General features: G+C 37.5%; 1 protein-coding gene across 2 annotated transcripts in view; it reads left to right on the top strand.

The window, feature by feature from the left end:
• The window catches only part of kdrl (kinase insert domain receptor like), a 47,621-nt gene that overhangs the window by 19,579 nt on the left and 7,166 nt on the right, over positions 1–20,876 (top strand). For both annotated transcript variants that reach the window (XM_079630329.1, XM_079630328.1), the window contains exons 5-25: positions 250–415; positions 568–704; positions 863–1,034; positions 1,135–1,252; positions 1,399–1,568; positions 2,692–2,848; positions 4,388–4,508; positions 7,517–7,625; positions 8,618–8,905; positions 9,240–9,386; positions 9,494–9,622; positions 10,574–10,680; positions 11,447–11,582; positions 12,176–12,280; positions 14,566–14,679; positions 14,787–14,875; positions 14,966–15,119; positions 15,726–15,823; positions 16,375–16,497; positions 16,903–17,014; positions 19,272–19,371. In XM_079630329.1, the coding sequence (XP_079486455.1) occupies positions 250–415; positions 568–704; positions 863–1,034; positions 1,135–1,252; positions 1,399–1,568; positions 2,692–2,848; positions 4,388–4,508; positions 7,517–7,625; positions 8,618–8,905; positions 9,240–9,386; positions 9,494–9,622; positions 10,574–10,680; positions 11,447–11,582; positions 12,176–12,280; positions 14,566–14,679; positions 14,787–14,875; positions 14,966–15,119; positions 15,726–15,823; positions 16,375–16,497; positions 16,903–17,014; positions 19,272–19,371 (2,852 nt within the window). The remainder of the gene's footprint in view (positions 1–249; positions 416–567; positions 705–862; positions 1,035–1,134; positions 1,253–1,398; positions 1,569–2,691; positions 2,849–4,387; positions 4,509–7,516; positions 7,626–8,617; positions 8,906–9,239; positions 9,387–9,493; positions 9,623–10,573; positions 10,681–11,446; positions 11,583–12,175; positions 12,281–14,565; positions 14,680–14,786; positions 14,876–14,965; positions 15,120–15,725; positions 15,824–16,374; positions 16,498–16,902; positions 17,015–19,271; positions 19,372–20,876) is intronic.

Below are 20,876 nucleotides of genomic sequence, written 5' to 3'. Positions count from 1 at the left end.
TCCTTCCTTCCCTTCTTTCCTAGCAGGGCACTTGGACCACGAACAAACAAAAGAAGTAAAATGGGGTATACAACTTAACTATGATCAGTTCCTCACTGACAAACTTAGCCCTGTTTTACTCATTAATGGATGGGCTACTAATTGTGTGCTGTAAAAGCTTCACAAAATTTGTTTCCTTCTTCACAGAAAAAACATTTACTTGTTTTTAAAGATAGCTTGTTAAATTAACCCTCTCCTCTTGCTCTCTAGATGAATCCCATGGAAGATCATATAAAAAGTAAGGTGGAGGATCTTTGGGATCCAAAGATAGGTTTCACCATCCCCTTGAGACCTTATGACAGCTACCATCTGATTGCATGTGTGACCAGAGTGAATGACACACAATTTTCATCGCTCTACATCCTCATAAGGCAAAGTGAGTCATTTTAATTGCTAAAATGCATTGCTCAAAGGTAGCTAAAGAGAAAATCCCAGTTACGCAATTACTTTTTGAAAATCTGTCATTGAAAATTACAAAAGCTTTTTTCATGACATAACCTAGATTCATGTCCTGTTCTCTGTGCCTAGCATCGGAGCTGAGAAACGTTGGCATCGAACCAGAACGACCAAAAGTACTAGTTGGTGACACCCTGGTCCTCAACTGCTCTGCAGAGACCACTTACAATGGCAGAATTGAATTTGAGTGGCAGTTTCATCAGAGTCGTGTGAGTTATTAGGAGCCCTGCTAAAAATGCTTGAGTTTTATCTAAAGACTCGCGGTATTTGCTTAATACTCTACACATTCAGATCAACTACCTGGTTTAAACTAGTGTTATGTAAATCTTGGCTTGACAACCTTTGAACTTCCCGTCTGTGTTTTTAGATCAATCGCACTCACCAAATGAAAATAACAAGGGACCCACCTGGCCAAATCATCGTAATGACTAAAGCATTAATTGTGCCTAATGTTACAATGGAGTACAAGGGCACATATATGTGCATAGCATCAAATGAAGAGAAAAGGCGCCATGTTTCAACTAAAGTTACTGTATACGGTGAGGATGTGATGTTGTGCCACTATCTTAACACATTCATGCTTTTGTAGAACAGTTTGAATTCATTTATTGGATTTTTTTTTGTATGTTTGTCTTACAGAACATCCATTCCTCAATGTGACCCACAATAAACGCAAATTCATTTCTGCTATAGAGGGTAGAAAGGTGCAGTTTGAGCCACGGGTCAATGCCCTGCCTGCACCCGACAGAGTGTTGTGGTAAATTCATGCTTTGCATTTGAAAAATAAGAGACGTGACTCAAAAGCCATAAAAAGAATATAATGTGTAGTAACCAACTAAATGTATTAATTGTACAATTATTGTATTGGTGAGTTGTTATTTTTTCTGCTGCCAATTTGTATAGGTACAAAGATGGAGTTGCTGTTTCAGAAAATTTCACATGTTATGAGACTGTGGGCTTCAACCTCACCATAAAACAAGTGAGGCAGAAGGATGCTGGGATCTTCACTATCGCACTGTCAAACCAGGAAAAGGGTCTCTACAGAAATCTCAGCTACAAGCTGGAAGTCAGAGGTAATGCACAGACAACCAGTATGAACTGCACATGATTATGAGCATCTGATGGTTTTCTATACTTCAAACAATATCGAACCAAATAGGGCTGCCACAAATAAACATAAAAATGCTAATAAAAATAGCCAACAGACACATTTCTGTACTGTTTATATGAACAGCAAACTTAATGAGATTATTGAAAACTTAGCTGTCAGCAATTCATTTGTGGTTTTGTCTTTAATATTATTTATACTTTGACTATTGAAACGGTTTTGCTGCTTTTAAACTGTGATTTGTTTTTTATCTGCACTTTATATTGTCATTTATACTTTAAACCTATATATTGAAATATGTGCACACATTTTATACTTTTATATCGATTTATTTTATATGCATACTTTTATATCAAGTCTACATTGTTTGAATAAAATCTTATTATTTGATTAATTGGGGAATCGATCTAGAAATGAAAGAATCAAATAGCTTTTTGTTTTTTACCTGTGAGTGAAGCCAAATTACTGACTGTTTTTTTTTAAACTCACAATGTTTTTTTTTAAACTCACAAAGAAAAAAAATCTAAGAAAGCAGAGGAATTGATATGTTCTTCTCTGGCAAGAACTGTGAAATGTGCTGTCAGAGCTGAAATTTTAGTCATGTACTTCCCAGATTCAACCTGAATTTTTGGAAACCTTCCATTCCACAATGTACCTGTACACAAGTATAATTACCTCTTCTACCCTAATATAAAATATTTATTTCAATGCTTCTCTGCCCTCAACCTGAACTGAAGTATATGACATCATCACAGACCCAAAAGCAAAACCAAGGTCAAAAACAACGGAGATTTCTGGTTGCAATTAAGAAACTATTTTAGGCATCATTCATCAAATGCAGAAATCCGCCTGATGCTAAATCTTAAAACATGCTGTTTTTCTCCTTCATAAGCACAGATACACTTCAGTGAGGTCTATAAAGGCAATATAGACCTTTCTTATTGAAGTTTACATAAACTTTAACATTCTTACGTATTGGAGTTATGAGGTGAACGTTTTTTAATGTTAGCCTGGGATCTGCAAATGATCTGTATTCTTTTCTAAGACTGACCATTTAAATGACTAATGTTCTGTCAATATGCACACAGTGAAGCCAAAGATCTACGAGGAGGATGTGGCTCCAGTAGGCCCCCAAACTTACAGATATGGCCTGAGGCACAAGCTCACCTGCACTGCATTTGGGATTCCCATGCCAAACATTACCTGGTTTTGGCAGCCGTGTGACCCCAACCCTGATCTTACAGAGTAAGTCAATAATACACCAAAAAAATACACATATTCAGATTTGCTTTGAATCAACAGGTCTTCTGATTAGTAATTAATAAAAGATTGTATAACTTCAGGTCACATTTCATCACGTCAAAGATTTTTTTTTTCTTGTTATTTCCACAAATTTTGGTTTGTGGTTCCATAAACAGTCGTCACCCTCCTGCATAGCATATCTCTTCTCTTGGTGTTAACATCAATGATGAATGTTGGCCTTTACCCACAGCTTTCATTATTCAAATGAACTGCATCCGTTTCCTTGACATTGGTCCAAAATAAAGTATGCTTATTGGTGAAAAATAGCCCCAGAGCTACATTTTGCAGACACTGGCTCTGTAAATGTGAGGACAATTTATTGGTCTCATTCCCCAAGCTTGCATTGTGTTGAAAGCAAGAGTATCCCAGTGTAAATGCCAGTCTTTTAGTGAACCTTTATGAATGCTACGGATGTCTCTTAAAGTTGATGTGTCATGACTCATGACAAGAGTTTCTTGTAATTAAGAGTAATTATTTGTCAAGTTTACTGCCAAATTTGCGACAAAAATACTTCAGGCTTTGTACCACAATGCCAAAATACCACTTTGGCTGTTTTAAATATAATCAGTGATGGCAGTAAACACAACAGTTCATAATATAGATGGTGAGGAGACCTGATTTTCAACAGCTAATGAGCGAGGTACATTAGAGGGTAATTGCAATGCCCTAGTTGGATGAACAGACAAACCCATTCCTCTTTTATTTTAACATAGTAAAATGAATTAATTTCTTGAGCAGTGACCAAAAGAAAAAAAAGTGGCTATGTTCACACTGCAAGATTTGGGAGTTGTGGGAGCAAATCCCTATATGATCATAATTTCGTTAATTTGTGTACATGGACATTAAGTGTCCATAAATCAGTGTTTTGTTGGAAGGGTCCATCGTTTGAGATCGCATTACTGCACTCATGAAGGTGAGAAGTTATCAGTTACCCTTGTTGACCGCGGCGGTCTGGGATCAGCCTTATCTCAGCCGTCCAGAGAGAGGGGGTGTTTCCTTTGAACGGTGACGCATGACTCAGCCCTTCCTGTCACGCTGCGGTTTCCTCTCCGACCTCGACTCTCATTAATCCGATTGTTCCTCCACTCAGATTGATGCAAAACAGGTCTTTGGTCTCCTGTGGCTTCAAGACATAAAACACATGACTTGATACATGGTCCTCAAATGCAGCTAAAAGAAACACACATTCATCAGGGTCCACGAAACCTTACGGTCAGTGGCAAAAGATAAACATAAAAGAGTTAATTTGCTGTTTCTCACTAAAAGTAGAGGGCCTTCACTGCAATTCCATGGCCGTACGCCTTGGTATTTCCTTGTGTACAAGTACATCCTGCTTGGATGTCAAAAGGCAAAAACTTCCTCTGCAAACTCCAGAGCAGTTTCTGACGTAAACTTATCAGAACTATCATTCCTTATTACAACTGCTGGTTCACAACAATTATGATTTATCTAAATATATGTTGTTGTTTTTTTGTCTGATAGGTGCAGACTTTACACTGATCCTCTTTCTGTTGACGACGCCATTGAATCACACACCCATTATCCTCATAATCTGATTAAGGATATCAACACCAAGGTTGGAGTATTAAAAAGTAAAATCAGGGTAGGTATTATGTGCAATTTTGTCATTTATTAGTAAAAGGTTTTTGCCCTTAAAGATGCATTCAGTATTTTCCCTCATTAATTAAGATTTATATATAAAGAAATTAGTAATATTTTTGAAAAATATGTTAAAACATGTCCACTCGCATGAGATTTCATGAGATTCAGTAGATTATTAAGAAAATATGTTTTATTTTACATGGAGTGGTCGTGTCATTGCAGCTGTCATGTTGAGATGACATGACCAGACAAAATGTTACTCATTTTATGGTAAAACAACTTCTGTCACTGCGCTCAGAGTGGTTAACTGGGAATGCTGCATTTGTGCAGTGGAATCGGTAACCGGAAACTACTACAGCCACATCCCTAGGTGTCAGTATACTGTCATACTGTCCAAATGACTGCCATATTGCCAACACAAAAAATATTACCTTTAAAAAGTCTACCTTTAAAAAAAAAAAAAAAATTTGTTAGTTAAAGGTGCAATCTGAATGTAAATGGAATAGTTAATTGGAACTTAAACTCTTATAACCAAAGGTTTTACATAATGCTGACATTGGGTTGCTAATACAGATTAATGACTATGTCAGCTTAATTTTGGACCAAAATAATAGACCTTTAAATACTGCCGCTTATACTTTATGCTCTTGCAAAAATGCTGATTTAGAAGTGAAAGGGAACGATCAAAATCTTATGTACAGCATACATCTGTCTTCCATTTAAACCTCATAAAGTCTATTGAACATTCACATCACCAAATTGCCCATTTAGAAATCATTTTGAGAAAAGATCTCTCAATATAATAAAAACCACAAAAAAGCAACACTGCATGGTTTCCAGACAGTGCAATCTGCCTCAGTAGTGTTTTTGACCGAAGTACTAATAGATTTGTGAGGAATGACAATCAGTGTGCGTGTGACCATGTGTGTGTTCTCCCCTAATAGAACTAATGGCTGAGGCTCATTTAGCTCTGCTGTAAATTATGCCACGCTTCAGTCACCTTCAGTATAGAACAGAGGCCAGTAAACAGAGCAGCTGCTGCTTTGAGTGGTGCCTCAGGACTGAATTTATACTGATATATCAGACCATCTTACTGCGCGCACTGAAGCCAGTAAAGTCCTCATAAACAGAACTTTCTCCCAGGACTGTTCATGCACTGAATGTTGATTGTTTCAGGCCTGTTTTCAAATACATGAGATGACTTTAAATACTAGATATGTACAGGGCAGTCATTGTGGTCCCTCGAATGTGTTGACATCACATAAACGTGTGGGAAAAACCACTAAGAGCTAAGGACCACAATATAGTTCACCAAGGCCCTGTTTTAATTTGACCGTATCATCAGGGATTAATCCAGACTGCTACAGTGTCACTAGTTGTTTGCTTAGTCAGAGCTTGTATGTCTGTCACTTTGTCATCCTTTGCTTGTGCTGCCAACAGTGAACACTGCAGACATTATGAAAAACATTCCAGGAGGCCTTATTACCAAAACCACTCACCCAAAACTTAATGAAGCACAGGTTTTCATTTGTAGCATTCCTCTACTCTTCGGTGTTACTGTACATGGAGGTCAAGCAATTTCTAAATGCAAACCATCAGCTATAAGCTATGAATGATTTTTAGTCACTACAAAAAATAAAAGCTAGTCTGGTGCTTTAGATATATTTCCTTACAGCGAGATTTATGGGACAGAACATTCTCACAGTAGGAATGTCATTTGAAACCAATCATGCCTGCCCTCCTCCCTTGTGCAAGGGGTTTCGTTCTCACTATGGAATAGGTGTAAATTTTTACGTTTGCTCCATTTACAGTCTCTTGTGACAAATAGATGATGCTTTCAGGGGTGAAGCACAGCAGTCAGTGATAACAAGGCCTTTAAAAGGGTGGGATTTGTTTAGAGTGAATTCCTTTCTGTCATCTCATATAAATTTCCCTGCTCTGTGAAGAAGGCCTTGTAACCACGAAATGAGAAAGGGTCGACAAAGCAGGAAGGTTTTTAGTAAGTTTATCCAAAACATTGTGTGAATAATGTGCGTTCTGTAATGAGATTAATAACATAGAATAGTGTGTCTGCATTGGAAAGTATGCAGATCAGTTTAAATACCGCAGAGCACTATTTCAGTGCCTAGGTAAACTGGATATGTAATGTAAATAGAGTGGAAACATGCCCAGTTTCTCAGGTATATTTTAGTGCAATGTGCCAATAAAAATTAGCTCCATGTAAGACTAAACAACGACATGCCATTGCACTACAACAAGTCTACAGATTTACATTAACCAAGCTCCACACCTCATTTCTGTCTGTCCTGCAGGGTAATGTGTTGTGTACAAAAGAAATCCTAACCTTATAAAAATTATTTTGTGTTAATTATGACTGTTCTGTCTTTCTTTACAAACTATACAGGAAAAAATAAATAAATACGTTGTTCAGAATGTTGTTCAGAGCCAATGTGCTTAAGTTTCAAATAACTCTTATAAACAGTCTGTGAACCCCAGGAAGTAAACTGAAAAATGGATATATTGCTCCAGAAATACACCCAGAGTGTTTCATACCTTTGATGTGACGGCCAGGAAAACAGATGTCGTTTGAAACTGAAAACAGAGCTCTGGAATCTGGTCTTTTGCCAAAAATCGGCATTATTATTATGTCTACATAGGCTATTAATGAGTTCCACTTGAATATTGACAATATTAAGCCTGGCATTTTTAATGTGCATCAGGAAAGGACATGGCACACAGGCACACCTTCTGTACTCTCAGTACTGCATTTGTCCTCAAAACGGCAGATGTAGCCTACTCAATGTGTGAGGCTGAGGAGTGTAAAAAGGTCCAGTTGTAAATTAGCCCTATGACCCTCCTGCTTATAGGAAATACATTTCTCAGTTTAATGTCATAGCTTGTCAGTACTACTGAGTTACATGATATTGTGTTATTCTTGTTAGAAGAATATTTTGTTAGTGTCTCAAATGACTGATTTACATTCCTAATGATCTTTGTCCACTCCCTTAGACTATAAGCACCCTGCTGGTGAAAACAGCTAATGTGTCAGGGATCTACTTCTGTACAGCAAGGAATGAACTTGGGAATCGGACCATGAGAATCCCTTTCTATGTGGATGGTAAGTGGGCCATTTTGCATTTCACAAATGCCATCTTTATTTTAGTCCAATTGCTAAAAGTCTAGAATTACTGTCTTTTTGTTCAATGTTGAAGCAGTATTGGAGCGAGTTTTGGTGAAAAAAAAGCTCCTCTAAGCAAAAACATGCAACTCCGTCCTTGTTCTGTTTCCGCTCATCTCACATACTCTGGAATGGACTATGGTACTGGAATACCAATCTCTGTTTTATAATGAATCACTTTTATATGTTGCTGACCAGGGTCAAATGTTTCTGAAATGAGAAACCCATTTACTAAGTTACGTAATGAAGAGTGTGTCGGCTGTCAGACTATTCAAAGCTGTTTAGATTAGAATGATGAGAAAAAATGAGCTGGAATGAACAGCAGCAGAGATTGGGGAAGCGTGAAAAATAAGAACTGTGCAATAAAAATGGAGACAGGAGATAAAATGGTTGATGTCAAGTGGCAGGTCTCCAGAAAAGAACAAAAAAAAAACAGAGAATATGCTGTGCTATGCATGAGGTGAACATGACATTGTGCGCAGGAATGCTGGTCAGAGGGATGAAATGGTAATAACAGCTGTCTCCTCTGGTGGGACGTATATTGCTGTGAATAAACAAGCGTTTCGCCGGCTTCCTGGAGGCCTGGCCTTAGCCTGGTTCTTAATGCTTCAGGTCAGCCATGGCTGCAGCCATTCGCCAACAACGTGCTTCCAATTAGGAGTGATGAAACAGGAAATAACTGCAAATTTGACATTCCTGGCATGGCAGTGTGCAGCTTTGTGTTTGTAGTGTGGGCCAGAGTATGACGATCTCTTTCAACAGTGCATCTATAGCGTAGTTTCAGGTCCCTTATGAGCCATATGTTTTATGAGTTTGTCATGCTTTGTCTGATTGCCAATTTATAGATTATGCATAACAACATGCATCGTGTTGACTGACATGCTACACACTTAATATTTTTCATCCAGCTTCTTTTCTTCTATCTTCACTAGATCACCCACAGCCATTTGAGATTGAGCCCTCTACAGCTGTTGCAGGAGATGACATTACATTGACCTGCAGAGGCACAAGATACCTCTACGATAGGTTGAACTGGTATGATCCACTGGGCCACATGGTGCCCAAAGACGAAACCACTCTTCAGATCGAGCCATACGCCATATCTTTGTCCATCAAGCTGCCCAATGTCTCCAGAAACCACACACTGGGTTATGAATGCCAGGCTTTAAACATGAACTCCAACAAAGTGGTCAATACGACATCTGTTGTAACTATTGATGGTGAGTTCTACCAAGCACCAAAGAGATCTTTATGTCTTTGTGTACTTTACAATTAAAATATTACATTTATTTATTAAAACAATGTATTATATTTTACACATATTTAAATTAATTTTATGCAATAATAATGAGAATGGGAGTCTTTTGCTTTCTGATAATTTGGATAGCGAAAGTTAAATGTGCTAAAGTGTCATGAGAATAATCACGCCACAATAATGTTGGGGTGAAATCTCTTGGAAGTTTTCGTGCAATTCACCCTGATGCATGAATTGCTTACATTGATATTTACAATCAAAAAATAATATAGAAGTGTGGCGTGTTGTGTCTGACACAGAGAGGCAAGGGCCCTGGCTGATGCAGAATCTGACCAATCAGGATGTGAACAGCAGCAGCACCCTGACACTGGCCTGCTTGGCTTATGGTGTGCCAACACCCTATATCACATGGTACAAAGACAAGACTCCTGTCACAGAAGGACCAGGTGAGAAAGCACTAAATTAATGTGCATTCATAAGTGATCCTCCAATCAGACCTGGAACTGTTCTGTATGGTGTATGTTTTTAAATTATCTATCTATAATGCTTTCAGGAATCACTCTAAAAGATGATGGCGTTCTGATCATTGAGCGGGTGAAGAAGGATGATGAGGGCATTTATGAATGTCGTGCCAGCAATGCTGGAGGGGAAGCAAAAACCAGTGCGGTCATTACTGTAGTGGGTGAGTTGTTAGATGAGGACCAACTCTTCGCATGCCTTTATTGTCTTCTTTATTCATCGTTTATATTATAAGGGCATAATTTGTGCACAGTAGCCGTACAGATTGTCCTATCTTTCACTTCCAGTCAGAAATTGTAAAGATGATTCAAAATCTCACAAGCACTGCTCACAAGTTTTCATAGTAATGTAAACAGGACAAATAGTCTTTTTTTTGGCCAGACTTTGAATAACTATCAAATGACAACGACACACTAAGGCTGACAGGAATGTCATGCAAATTCCAGCTTTTGATGGGGGTCTGGGAGTTAAAGTCAGGGTCCTCTCACAAGGGAGTTGACCTCTACATAGTCTTTGAGGACATTCATTAATGATCGAAAAGAGACATCTCTTTAAACATGGGCTGGGTTAAGGAAAGTGTAATGGTAAATTAAGAAGATTCTTTCAAAAATAATTATTGTCCCTGCACCCCACATCTCAATAGTGAAATTATGTTACAATCTATATCCTCTTACAAGAAAAATCCAACAAACCCAAGACAAACACATTCATTCAAGGAGAGCAGAGTAACTGTCTAACCACACATTACACAGTTAGTACATGATAAATGAGAATGAGTGAACAAACAATGCAGTGTGCTTTCATGTAGTGTGTACGCACTTTGTCAGAGAAAATTAGAAATGGAAATGAAATCGTTACTCAAAAAAACTGATCAGACTCAAATTTAGGGGAAATGCAAAAAAAAGCAGCACTGCATGGCAAATCCAGTTTAAATTTTGCGAAACGGGGTTTTGTATTTGGTACACTATGTGATTATATGTAGAAATATTGTTAAAAACATGATTATATGTAAAAAAAAAAAAACTAACATTTGAAATATTTTTTTAAAATGGCAACGATTTGTGATGAATAGTACAGATGGTTCTCATTGAAATCATGCTTTTTCTGCACACAGGAGAAGACGGTAAACCAAATATTGAAGTGATCATCTTGGTGTCTACTGGAGCAGCAGCAACATTCCTGTGGATAATGCTCATTCTCTTTATCCGTAAATTAAGAAAAGTAAGGCCTTTAGGTTACACTTTTTATTTAAGCTGTCCTTGTTACAGTGTACTGAGTAGCATTCATTAACTACATATACTTACTATAAAGGTTAGGATTAGGAATAGGGTTTGGTTTAGGGTCAGTTGCATGTAATTATGCAAAATGTACCTTTATTACTATATTAAGTACAGTACATATAACGTGTAATAAGGACACTGTAAAAAAAACAGTATAAACGGAAATATTGTGAAATATTATAATAATAGTGTTACAATTAAAATACTGGTATTCTGTTTAAATATATTTAAAAATGTTATTTATTCCTGTGATGGCATAGCTTTATTTTTAGCATCGTTACTCCAGTCTTCAGTGTCACATGATCATTCTAATATGCTGATTCTGTGCTCAGGAAACGTTATTATTAGCAGTGTTGCTTAATATTTTGTGGAAACCACAATAGATTTTTTTTTAGGATTCTTGAATATTATTTTGTTAAAAGTATAAATATTGCTGACTACAAACTTTTGAACATTATGTTTACTCTGGGAATTTAATGTGCTTCACTGCACACTAATGCTTATGTCCAGTTACCTGCTCAATTGATTTATTTCTGTTACTCTATGACAAGCACATATCAAAACTCCAAAATGATCTAATTTGTGTGAAAGGATCTAATCATGGCCCAAACAGTCATGCAACTACATAGGAAGAATGACAAAAGCCCCCAAAAAGTTATATTTTGTTTCAGTATTCTGATATAAGAAATATTTAATTATTTCACCAGCCAAGTTCAGCAGATTTAAAGACAGGGTACCTGTCCATCATCATGGATCCTGACCAGATGCCTCTTGATGAGCAGTGTGATCGCCTGCCCTATGATAGCAACAAATGGGAGTTCCCTAGAGACCGCCTCAGACTTGGTGAGTTCAAAGATCCCTTTCATTCACTTTTATTAACCAAAATGTTTTATTTTTCTAAATAGAAGGTTATTCTTTTATAGCTCATGAGTTATCATGCTTTAAGTATTAATTGTTTTCCTCAAATGTTTCTCTTAAATGCTTTTGAACAAATAAAAATAGACACAAATTAGGTAGATGCTGTGATAAAGTATAAAATCAATACAGATGGCATATATATGAAATTGAGTTAATATTGAAGTCTCTCCCCCGTCGGACTAAATATGTAAGGAGCCAAACCTACAAAGACAAACGTATAATTTTTTTTGAATTGCCTTAATCCTCTTATTGGCCTATCATGTTAGAATGGTGGGCATCAGGGTCGTGTAAGTTTTCCAAGAAAATATGCCTTTATGTATCAGCGAGCCTCTTCTGTCGTCCAGTCTTAACTGCTCCATGAATTCTCAGTGGAGGGTCAGTCAGGCAGTCCCAACCTCAGCAGGCTGTTTTAATTACAGCCTCACATCTTTCCTGACAGGGCATTCTGCCTGATTTATGAGCCCCCAGGACACGGCAAGCTCATGTAGACGCTCTCTCTCTCTTTCTCTCTCTGACAGGTAAAACTTTGGGCCATGGAGCATTTGGAAAAGTTGTAGAGGCCTCTGCATTTGGCATTGACAAGATTTCTACTTGCAAAACGGTGGCTGTGAAAATGCTGAAAGGTAACTGTAACATGTTATGTTTTAGTGGGCTCTAAAAGTCATAACAAACTATAATTTATGTATGAGTGTAAAGTTAAGTTGAATTTTTTTCTTTCTTTCTTTTTTTTTGTTGGTATGTCACCCTTAATGACAGCAGCACTCAAGCTGCATGAACTTCAAAAGTTTGTGTAAAACCTGATGATCATGTTCTCCAGCATGATTTGAGAGTGATCCAAAGAGCATCTTGTGTTTCAGTGGAAGCAAAAACATCTAACCGTTTACACAATTTACTTATTCGATTATTGACTTCTAAATAGACCAGACCACCATTGCGTTTTTTATTTTTTTATGTTTCCTGTTTATTTTAATTCCCAGATTTTAATTGTGGTTTCAGACCATTGCATAATTCTATCAGATCAACAGAAACGCAATGCAAGAACATAAAGTCCTTAAATGTAATCAACATTCCTGTAAGTTTTCTCGCATCACAAATTTGCTCTTTTAGACAGATACGCTAAACCTTTTTATGGTAGTATTGAATACATTGATTCCATGTATTGAATTCAAATGTAAATCAAAGATTGAAAGCAAAAGCCTGTCCATGTGGATCTTTTGATTGAGTTCATATGAAGATTTTGGCAGCTGTTATGGGGTATTGCATGCTGCATTTATGTGATTGTCCACAGATATGAAACATTGGACAAAAGCATACGTAAGTGAACTGAATGTGCAAATACTCACGTAGCGTTTAGCAATGACTCCTGAACAGATGTTTCTTAGATCACTCTGAACCAGAACCAACACGGTTCACCTTCTGTAATTGGTTAATGTTTGTTATTATTTTATTGTCAGTTTCCAGAAATGTCCACTATAACGTAACAATATTGAATCAACACACGGAATTACTGACATGCATTAAAGTAAAACAAATATTTTGGTCTAGCAGGACTGTATTCCTGTGAGGTTGCATTTGTCTAAACTCTCCCCGTCTGGTCAACTGGCTGTAGCATTTGTTTGGTGATGGTACATTCTTGCAGAGTGATGAGCGCCGCTCTGGTGGTGGTGTTTTGTCTGTTCTTGATGATGATAAATCTGTCGACTCTTTAGATACGCATAGCCACTCATGTCATTATATTAATCTTCCCTGTGCATCAATCATAGAATGAGAGGCAAGACTGATGTCGCCTTATGCACCACAGGTCATTTCTTAATAAGAAGCAGTTCCCCTTCATTTGAATCCCTTCAAATGATAAAATCTACTGCCTACACACATTTTATTTGCAGAGTATGTTGGCCCCGCTAGATAAGCAGTCACGGTTTCATTATTTGAATGTTTTTATCACCAAAAACTTGACAATTTTAAAATGCAAAGGAAAAAAATGGCCTGTCCTCATTTTGACATCATGAATACTCTTCATGCTGGGTTAATTCCTTCTCCTACTTTGAAACAAGCAGTGCCAATATTCCTCTCAGTAAAAGTCTCTGTGAGGTGTCTTTAGTATGAATCATGTACGAATTACTGCACAACGATGGACATATCTCTTTTGTGTCACTTTGATGGGTCTTAACCACAGGAAACCTGACATGTTAAAACAACAGGCTCCCAATCTGACTCCATGACCTCAAAAAGTCACCAGGATAATGTTCCTGGCCACATAGTTCCCTAGAATGATGTACAAACTACTGAGAACTTGGAAAAGTGCTGTTTCTCCCAGACAGTTTATAATAATGTTGTCTCCAGATGTTGAACTGAGCGCTGTAGTTTATGGTGTGCATTATGTTGTCTGTTTAAGGTTCCTTTAAACACAATGACAGGCTTTGAACTTTAATTTTATACTTTCCAATGATTTCTGTGTGTAAACTTGATGTATATCCTGATTATCAAAGTGCTGCTCAAACTCCCATCCAAAAATAGATCATAGATTTAATTATTTTAAATAAATTATATTTATAATATAGTAGATCATTGATTTTTTTATTTGTTATTTAAATAATTTTTATAATAATATTTTATTTTTATTATATAATTTATCTTAAATATAGTTTTAGTATTTTCAATTTTAAGCCACAATTATGTCAAAACATTAATGAAACATCTAATATTAATTTGAAACAATAGTAACTGTGATTGAAAGGTCGGCCTTTCGACAGGAGACCAGAAATACAACAGCATGCTTGAGATCACCACGTCATAGTTATACATTTTCCTAACATTTCAAACAAAAATCATCTCTGACCATGTAAGACATTCCATTATTACGTTTTTTCCTCTTACCCTTTACTCCAACTTCTTCTTCACTCAACAGCGGGAGCTACAAATAATGAGTGGAGAGCTTTAATGTCTGAACTGAAGATTCTGATCCATATTGGTCATCATCTCAATGTGGTCAATCTGCTAGGAGCCTGCACAAAGCGTGGAGGTAAGAGGAAGTTGACAGAGAGAATTCAACCTTGGCGACATGAGAAATTTGTGCAAAATTTAAACTTTTCCTCTCTCGCTCTCTATCTCTCTTTGGTGTACGCTCAGGTCCGCTAATGATAATCGTGGAATTCTGCAAGTATGGAAACCTTTCTAACTACTTGAGAAGTAAGAGGGGTGACTTTGTGGTTTACAAGGTAAGCATTAATGTCTCTTGTTCATTTAAGCAGTGATTTGACATGATCACTCATGATATTGACCGTAGCATGTGATGATATCATCCACAGTCTCAGGACGGTAAGGCTTTGCGTTCCAGCTCCGGGTGTGATCTGAGCGAGCTCATCAAGCGCAGGTTGGAGAGCGTGGCTAGCACCGGAAGTTCAGCCAGCTCCGGCTTCATTGAAGATAAGAGCTACTGCGACTCGGAGGAAGAGGAGGAAGGTAGCGACTGAGTGTCTTCCTTCCCCTCTCCCCTCCTCCCTCTCAACCCCTGCCTCACCTCCACCCCACCCACTCAAGTCTCAAAGCTCTGCTGATTGTTTTTTCCCCCTCAGTCTGATAGGTGGCTTCCTCAGGGATTCATAAATACAACTGATATTTTGTACGAGCCACTGTCACCTACTGCGCACAGAGCTTTTTCTAATTTCCTGCTGCAAGACCAGAGCTAGTCCGCTGTGGGTACATTGGCTCGTGCTGTCCCATGCCGGTTATTTCTGGTTTGATAAACTGTTTACTCAGGTGGATGACCCACCCACAAGCCGCTTACTTGAGTATCATTGACAAACTGCACGTCGCAGACTGTTCTAAAAAAAGGAAGCCATGTTTCATTGTGTCTCCGTATCGGATGTGTCTGTAGTAAAAAGGAGAATTATGACTTTAAAAAACTGTTATTAATGGATTAAGAGAACATCAAAATTTTATATGCAGCACATATTTGTAGTAGAATAAATTCTTAGATATTCTATTTCTTTTTTACATACCAAAAATTGCATAACAAAACAATGGTTTTAATTTAGCTGCTAATACTTTTTTACCCTTGTCTTGCAGAGCAAGAGGATTTGTATAAGAAAGTGCTTACATTGGAAGACTTGATTTGCTACAGCTTTCAAGTGGCTAAAGGCATGGAGTTCTTGGCTTCGAGAAAAGTAAGTCACGCTTTCACTACTCAGGATTTCATTCTGCAGCTCTAACCTTTGCAATGAATCATTGTTTTCTTATTTTGTTGTGGCAGATCATTTTAAAATAATTCTTTGGCTTTTTGTTTTATAGCAATAATCAATCTCCTTATTTTGGCAACTTTGAAAAGTTTTGTCTCAAAATACAGAAAATGAAAACCCAAATTACTTTATTGATCCAAAACATCTCATTCACACACATCCAGCAGATGAGATGAATTGCCACATACTAAAGATGCGGTTTAGCGTATGTAGTTTAATCTCACCTCAGGTCAGAGTTTCCCCGATGGCAGTTCCACGTGTTTTACATTATCACAGCTTTCCATCATGTGCTCCATCTGACAGCACAATGCCACACATGGTTCGAATAAGACACAAAACTCATCTTCACTACAGCCGTTTTACCTAGTCAAGACACAGAGAGTTTAAAGAACATATAATTAAATCCTGCTATTACAATAAACTGATTGATGAAGTATGTAGAACATAATCTAATAGGATCTCTCTTTTATTTCTCCAAGTGTATTCACCGCGATCTGGCCGCACGAAACATCCTATTGTCTGAAAACAACGTTGTGAAGATTTGCGATTTTGGACTTGCAAGAGATGTATACAAGGACCCAGACTATGTCCGTAAAGGAGATGTAAGTGGGGAATATTATCCAATTACTTAATATCAGTCATGGATACATGGTGCAGTGAGTCTGTATAATGCACACAGTGTTTAAAATCTACTTAGCGTGATGGACACAAATGATAACAGTCCAAAAAACACTGACACTGTGAATGTTCATCTGGAAAAGGATAAAATAATTCTGTTAATCCCAAGAGTCTTTGGCGTGCTGTTAGTCATTTTATAAGCCCTGATAATATTATTCTGGTCAAAGGATCTTTTCTTGTGGTCAAATTTGAGCCAAGACGTCACACAGATTGTATAATCAAATAGACAGCGTTTTATAAGCTGCACGTTTTTGAATGTGAAATAATATTGGGAGTGGTTCCTTTACAGGTGTGAGTGGCACTGACATGGCCCGCTTATCTTTTCACAGGCCAGACTTCCCTTAAAGTGGATGGCGCCAGAGGCGATATTTGACAAGATCTATACTACTCAGAGTGACGTGTGGTCTTTTGGAGTGCTCATGTGGGAGATCTTCTCTCTTGGTAAATACCATTGCTGTCCTAAGAGAGTATAACTCACAATCCTCTTTATTCGTCTATTCATTGGAGACACACACAGCACTGTTGCAACAGTTCAGGAAATTATTCAATAAGAAGAGTTTAAAATTCTTTCTAATCTTTTATTTTACTTTTTGACTGTTATCACAAACAATCTTGATTTAATATTTTTGGGAGATTCGATTATGAAACCGCTTTTATGAATTCAGGCCTTCAGTTCTTGGAATACCCTGATGTTTTCCATGAAACAAAGTGAAGCCGTTTTCCCCCTTGCTTTCTTCTATAGAGACGTCTCTTAGACTTTGTTTGTTTGCTTTACTAGTTCGGTGCGTTTTACACCAAAGCAAAAAGCCCAGACAGGATTCAGCACCCACCAAGTTAAACACATGGAGTAGGAAGGCAACTCAGCACATGCTGTGCTCCATCCAAATGGAAATAAAACGAACTCAAGGGTCCTCAATCAAAGACACCTGGCACAAACTAGGCTGCTCATAAGGGTGCCCTGCGCTATCAACCTCCTCCAGATGTAGAGGGCAATAACTGTCAGCTGCTGTTAAATTTTCCTTTGGGACAAAATGGATTGCGTTGTCAGCTTGGGAAAAAAAAAACAATTTTCATTCCACAAGTGCAACAACATCTGTGAACTTCAACGCTGTGTTTTTTTGTTATCATAAATAGAGGTCGTAAAACAGAGGAATCATCTTCCATTTGATCAGGTTTCATTCCCAACTGGGAATGTAAACCCACAGTTACCAGGCAGCATTTATTGTAAATGTCTGCTCCCCATCCAAAAATGTACTATGACCTTTAATGGCATATTGTACAGTGTAGCTGTGGCCCCTTTGTCGTTAAAGGCTCTGAGCAAACTATTTTAATGTCACCTTTCATATATGTACGCATGCATTATATTTATATATCTACTATAAAACCACTATTGACATTTCTACTTTATTGCTTTAGTTTCTAATTTAATTTTGATTTTTTTATTACAGATTATTGTGCTTATTTGCTGTTTATTGTGCTGTTAATATTTCTTTGCATCATAACTTTTTTTTGGAATAGTGTCAAACATTATTAAAAAAAACATAATACTAAGCACTAAATTATGTATTTTAATGACTATCCTTCTAGAAGTGTGCGTGTGTATGTACGTGTGTGTGTGTGTGTGTGTGTGTGTGTATGAGTTGTATATGATATAGTTGGTTGTATGATGTTAGGGATGATATTTTTTGTGGCATGATTTTGGAAGATAATTATCTAAAACTCTTACCTTTTCTTAAAATACTTTATTTTATAAGTTTACCTGTCTGCGCTCAATTGCCTTTTATTCTAAGTTTGAAATGCATATTAAATGAACCAGAAACCACAGTAAGAATCCCCCAACTCTACATTCACACTGTCCCTGTAATGAAATCTGTGGGAAAATAGTGGGGTGTCATTTCGCACAATGAAATAAAGCAACATTTAGGAAAACAGAATATAAATAATACATTATCAGCGATATTGAAGTAATATGACCTTAACTGATGACTCTGAGCTGTCACTACCACTGAGCTGCACTGACTTAAGTTGGTGTCAAATAGACTAACACGAAAAGTTTAGAAAAATTATTATTGCTACTTGATAGTGTCCGTGGGGGGAAAGTTTGCACCGCACCCAAAGTACACTATCATGTTTTGTGTTGTGGATTTGAATTTCTTGTCCCTGTTTTTCTAGGCACTCCACATCTACTGCACTATATTTACAAAGTTGCAGGATATTTCGAGTGCTGTTAATTTATTTGTTTTTAATGACTACCTAATTTATGTCATAAGGGGGTTTAGATCATAGTTTAATGAAAGATTGACCCTTTCTGAGATTCATTGTTATGATCTGCATATTTTAGTGGTTATCAGATATTATTAAAAGGATTTCAGTCAAGTAAATGAAAATATTGTTCCATGAATCATGGTTTTTGCAAGTGTCCACTGTGCAACAAAGTCTCAACAGTCTGCAAATTCACGCTGTCTTAATAATTTAGTTTTTCTGGAGAAAACTTTGCATGGAGTTTCCAAGTTTAGTTGACTGTCCTCATCAGCCCCACTGATGCTGATTATGCCGAGGTCTTTCCATTGATCTCTCTATATATGCTCCCAACCCACTTCACAGTTTAGTGAGTTTCTTGTCAGTCCCTTTGAAGTGGCCAGAGCTCTATTTCATGGAAAAGTCTTGATAACCCCATTATTCTCTTTCTTCTCCCCAGGTGCCTCCCCTTACCCTGGCTTACACATTGATGAGGAATTCTGCTGCCGACTGAAGGAGGGCACCAGGATGAAAGCTCCTGAATACTCCTCCTCTGAAATGTAAGAATCGCTCTGCTTATGTCACTAATGTCAGACAGTCCTAATTTGAAAGGGATTTGTCAACTATGCATGCAGTTGTTATTACTTTTTTAAGCATTAGTGACACAAATACTGTTTTTTTTTGTGAGAAATGTTCGATATGTTAAGTAAACTAATGTGTAACATAAAATTAATAGCATAAACACATCAAATATCCCTTTAAAATTGATTTTGACCTGTCCCACCTCGACTGTATTCAACCATTACAAACATGCGACGTTGGAATTTTGACATAATATGTTGAATTAATATTCAATTTATTGTAGTAAAAGCCATTTGTAATTAAAAAATTGTAGTGTTGATAGCATTCATCAGTCTAAATACAAGAAAACATTATTTTTTTACTTTTATAGAAACTTTAAGTGACTTTATTCCTACAAAACTCTGCAGGGTTATTAGCTTAAACCTGCATTCTGGGGAAGAAAAAATCCTTTCCTATCGATACAGTTGAAAAGAGCAGAAGTATCTCATTTCATTGCTTTGACACAAGATTGAAGCCTTAAATGGAAACAGATCAATTATTTGCTGAGTAGAAGAAAGGGAGCAGCTTCTGATTGGCAGCTAGTTTATAGTGCAGTTGATGTGTGTTAGGTATCCATTACTAACTTACACCAATGCAGCTGAAACTCAAGCTCACATTAAAGGCTTCGGTCTACCTAGGCAGCGTGGGGTGGCCCAACACAGTGGCAGGACCCCTGGGCATCAGACAGGGAAACCCACCGTCAAGATACTCCCATTGTGGTTACAGGGTTAGAGAGCGAGCCAAACCTAAATCTGACAGTTTTCAGATGTAACAAGATATGAGAAAAGGGGTCATGGTATCAGTTTTAAACGCGGTGAGGAAGTGAAGCGGACAACTTCGAATTAGTGTTGCTTAAAAAAGGGTGCAGAGAACTGAATCAACTCAATCTGAGAGAGAATATTCACTGCCTGTTCTCAATAAGAACCCCTACTGCTGTCTACGAAGTGCTCTACTCAATCTTCGGTTCAAAACTATGGGCTTATTCAGGAGGGTCATTTTTCATATCTGATATTCTGTAACTGTATTATACCCTCTGTCTTAAACATTTGGAAACCTGAACGGAGCACTTATTTTTAAAACTTACTGCGTAATGCAAGTCTCAAATTTGCAATCACACACGCCGTCTGGCTAATTGAACATAACAAGAGGTCATGAAAAATGGTGATTGGAGATGACCTACAAAATGCAGTCCAGACCTCAGGCCTGAATTGAATGCGGCACTCATGAATACAGCCTTTCTGGTGCCAAGACCATTTAGCTTCAAAGAACATGTCAACTAACATTGCAGATAAGGGTCAATTTAATATACTGTATCATCTGAGTGTTGTTTTGAAGGACGTACCACAGATAACACTGCTCTTCAAGAAAGCAGATGTGTTGATCAAGTTGCGTACTAGACTCAGGTAAACATTACTTTACTCCTGACCCTGAAAGTGACCCTGAC

The sequence above is a fragment of the Phoxinus phoxinus genome (assembly GCF_949152265.1).
Source record: "Phoxinus phoxinus genome assembly, chromosome: 12".
NCBI classification, from domain to species: Eukaryota; Metazoa; Chordata; class Actinopteri; order Cypriniformes; family Leuciscidae; genus Phoxinus; species Phoxinus phoxinus.
Note: the sequence above shows the minus strand (reverse complement) of the source record. Positions and strands in the feature narration are given on the sequence as shown.